The sequence below is a fragment of the Corylus avellana genome, chromosome ca1 (genome assembly GCF_901000735.1).
Source record: "Corylus avellana chromosome ca1, CavTom2PMs-1.0".
Classification (NCBI taxonomy): domain Eukaryota; kingdom Viridiplantae; phylum Streptophyta; class Magnoliopsida; order Fagales; family Betulaceae; genus Corylus; species Corylus avellana.
The window spans coordinates 2,233,845-2,238,003 of NC_081541.1; the positions used below are offsets into that span (position 1 = coordinate 2,233,845).

General features: G+C 31.5%; 1 protein-coding gene across 2 annotated transcripts in view; it reads left to right on the top strand.

Annotated features, from left to right (window-relative positions):
- LOC132185321 (cysteine-rich receptor-like protein kinase 22) overlaps positions 1–3,473 on the top strand; it is a 5,966-nt gene extending 2,493 nt beyond the window's left edge. For both annotated transcript variants that reach the window (XM_059599176.1, XM_059599135.1), the window contains 2 exons: positions 844–888; positions 2,208–3,473. In XM_059599176.1, coding sequence (XP_059455159.1) covers positions 844–888; positions 2,208–3,307 — 1,145 coding nt within the window. In that variant the 3' untranslated portion in view covers positions 3,308–3,473. The remainder of the gene's footprint in view (positions 1–843; positions 889–2,207) is intronic.
- The last annotated feature ends 686 nt before the right edge of the window (positions 3,474–4,159 follow it).

Here is a 4,159-nt window from a genome sequence, read left to right on the forward strand (position 1 = left end):
AAGTCAGATAAAAGCACCCAAAACAAAATTAGATCAAAAATTTGTTGGAGAGAGATTTGGTTATGGAGCTTCGACAAAGATGATGGTGGAGCTTCGTTGCGATAATGAAAAAGGATTCAAAGATCTTTCAACCTGAGCATATCTAGAATGAGGGAATTCCTCACCCAGATACCCATTCCTATTACTCAGCATAGAATGTTGCCCTCTTCTATTGCCGGAACCAAACCTCGAATCATAAGCTATGGGTCCCAATTCCCGAAACCCATCGACTTTTCCAGACTCCCCAACACCAGCTCTAACATAATTCTCATCGCTCATCAGCTTCAGTCGCCGTTCATCCTCCTAAGAAATCCTCAAAGAATTCCGATTATTTCGAGTGTCATCAACCACATGGTGGAGCTTCGCTGAAGAGAGACAAATGAAAAAGGAAGGCAAGCATTGAAGAAAGAGAGAGGAGAGAGAGAAATCAATAAATAAAAATTTCAGTGAAAACTCGTTTTCCAGCCTTAATTGGCAAATTATTCGCCTCATCTACATGACTACATGTTACCTCAATCCAGCACGTTGAGAAACCATAGAATATTAGGATGGTTGCTTCTGCACAAAGTGGTCATTCAGGGGCTTTGGTTAGTGATCCGGGCTATTTCCCTAGAGCTCAGCCCAGTTTCAACGCCAGCAATATAAAGTATAGAGGTTTATAAATCAGCTAATTATATTTCTTCTTAAAACATGATTGAAGGAGAAAGTTGTTTACCCAATTTTATTTGGTCTTCCACTTTTCCAATTATTCAAGTAACTTTATTGATTGATTAATTTATTTACATATCTCTATATTTCTTGCAGAGTTTTGGGACACCGGCTTCCCGTTGAACATGCTCCTCGTCATCGGTCAGAACCTGATCTCTATCTCTCTCTCTCTCAATCTTTTTAAATTTTAGAAAAAATTAATATATCATTTTCAAACTATCACTCAATTGACAATGCCTTTATAAAATTTTAATTGCAACAATGTTCTTCCTAAACTACAAAAAAATTAATAATGTCCACCCAAGGCCATGAAAAAGACAAAAATGACCATTTTTTTTTTTTTCTAGTAAGACAAAAATACGAGTAATGGCAAAAGTCCCTCTGGTGTCTTTTTTGTGTCAATCCAAAAAATTATATGGCTTTTAAAATCATCATTAAATTATTGAATTTTAATCAAATGGTAATTTTAAAAGTTAACTCATTTATGGAGTGACACAATAGAGATACAAAAGGAACTTCTAGCACTACTCCAAAAATACTCTTAACAAATTTGAAAAAGAAAATTATTAAACAATTTTAAAAAAAAAATTTCCAAACTTTTTTAAAAAAAAAAACATTTTTAGTTTTTTTTTTTTTTAAATATTTTATTAAGGGTATTTTCGTTATTGGGGGTGACATTGACAAATTTTTATAGGTTTTTTTTTTTTTTGGGGGAGGAAGAAACATTGTTTCAATTGAAAGTTTGGGAGGACATTGTCAATTTGATTGTAGTTTGAGGGAATATATAGACTTCCCCTAAGTTATTTTTCCTTTTCAGTTGAAAATTTGATATTGTGAAGCATAAAAATGATTTAAAATACAGATAAGATGAAAATGTTAATAAACTTTACATAAAAATTATCATAAATATTGTGCTTAACTGCTAGGAATTTGAAAGGCAATTAGTTGAGCTGTAATAAAAAGAAGGAAAACTATAACTACCCCTTCTAACTATTAACAAATTTGTAATTTCCTTATACTGTTTTAATTTTTGCAATGTTATGTCGCCCGCCCAGTCTACCATGCATTGGAGTTAAAAAAAAAAAAAAAAAAAACAGAAAGTCTACCACGCATGCATTGAGGTAATAATGTCCTCATTTCGTGATTCAGAATGACAAAAATATTATACATTGACAAAAGTTTTTTTTAAAAAAAACTAATAAATAACTAAATAAGACCAAAAAAAAAAAAAAAAACATAAAAAATAGGAAAAAAAATTATTTTTTTTTCTTCTTATTTTTGTAAAGTTTTTATCAATATTATTTTTTTGTCATGTTTGGCACGAAAGGGACATTGCAATCCCAACAAAACTTGAAAGATTGTGAGGATATTGCAAATTTATTGGTAGTAAAAAGAGGTAAATGTACTTTTGCCTATAGAGAAATTCTTATTATATTTACTTTGGTAATTTTCCTGTATAGGACCATCCATTGCACTAAAGGTACTTGGGACTCCCTGTGTGATTGCATTTCTCATATATAAATGGCGTAGGAGGCATTTATCGATGTATGACAATATTGAAGAATTTCTGCAAAGCTACAATAATCTCATGCCAATAAGGTACTCTTACTCAGAAGTTAAGAAGATGACCAAAAGTTTTACGGATGAATTAGGTGAAGGAGGCTTTGGCACTGTATTTAAAGGAAAGCTTCGAAGTGGCCGTCTTGTGGCTATAAAGATGTTAGGCAAGTCTAAAGCTAACGGACAAGATTTTATCAACGAAGTTGCAACCATTGGAAGGATTCATCATGTTAATGTAGTACAACTCATTGGTTTTTGTGTTGAAGGATCAAAGCGGGCCCTAGTATATGAGTTCATGCCTAATGGCTCCCTAAATACATTCATATTTTCCCCAGAAGTAAGTTCCCTCCTAAGCTATGACAAAATGTATGATATAGCTCTAGGAGTGGCTCGTGGAATTGAATATTTACATCAAGGATGTGACATGCAGATTTTGCATTTTGATATCAAGCCTCACAACATTCTTCTTGATGAGAATTTTACTCCAAAAGTTTCGGACTTTGGCTTGGCAAAGTTATATCCATTAGATGATAGCATTGTCTCTTTGACTGCTGCAAGAGGAACGTTAGGATACATGGCTCCTGAGTTGTTCTACAAAAACATTGGAGGTGTGTCATATAAAGCTGATGTTTATAGTTTCGGAATGTTATTGATGGAAATGGCTGGACGAAGAAGGAATATAAATGCATTTGCAGAACACTCAAGCCAAATATACTTCCCTACTTGGGTATATGACCAATTGAACGACAAAAACGACATAGAAATGGAAGACGCCACAGAGGAGGAAAGGAAAATAGGCAAGAAGATGATCATTGTCGCGCTATGGTGTATACAAATGAAGCCTAGTGATCGCCCTTCAATGAGCAAAGTCGTACAAATGCTCGAAGAAAAAGTTGAATACTTACAAATGCCTTCCAAACCTTCTCTATCATCACTAGACATAATCACAACCGGTGGTGAAGAGGGTTCGAATCAATCAAGTGAATCATCTCAATCTTAGTCTTTTGATTTATTATATTTCCGCTAAAGGATAAAATTAGTTTTCTTATATATATTTGATAGCGCAAATATGCTTAATATTTATGTGTAACAAATAAGAGTTTGTTTTGTTTAATATAACTCTACTTATTACATAACTTTTCCAAGTTCAATTTTATTTTCTCATACTTGACCAATGAATTGAGTTTTAAGTTTGAGAAAATATGTTGCTATTCTTCATTCTCTACTATTATTATTATTATTTAAATATTTGGAAGCATCTAATGTTAAATTCGTTATACCAATAAACAATTTGGAAGCATAAGATGGACTTTTGACAATTACCATCCTTTTCTCTTCATCAAGGTTTCTAACCAAACAACTTAATTGAGCCTATAACCAATAAATTCGATATACGATTAAAGTGTGTGTTGACCAAATGCATTATTCAGATTTCAAATTATCTATGGGGTAGAAAAATTAGAAAGAAGACTCCGACAGGTTTCAATACTGTTTTTCATGCAAGACCATTTTTTTATATATATTTTAAATTGAAAACAAATAAAAGATCATGCAAATATTAATTATTTTTATACGTTTTAAAACTCTTTTCAAATAATTATTTCTAAAAAAAACATATTGTTAAAGACTATTGAAATGTTATATTACGAAACTATTTTCTATTTTTAATTTAGATAAAATAAAATAATTGAAAAAATGTTGGTTTTGATTTTCGATTCAGTAAAACTAATTTTTAAAATTATACACCAAATAAACACTAATGTTGAAGACTATCAGATATACCAAAAGAAGATTTACAACCTAGAATTTTATACATACTATAAGAATAAAAAAAAATGCAGAAAGTAACATG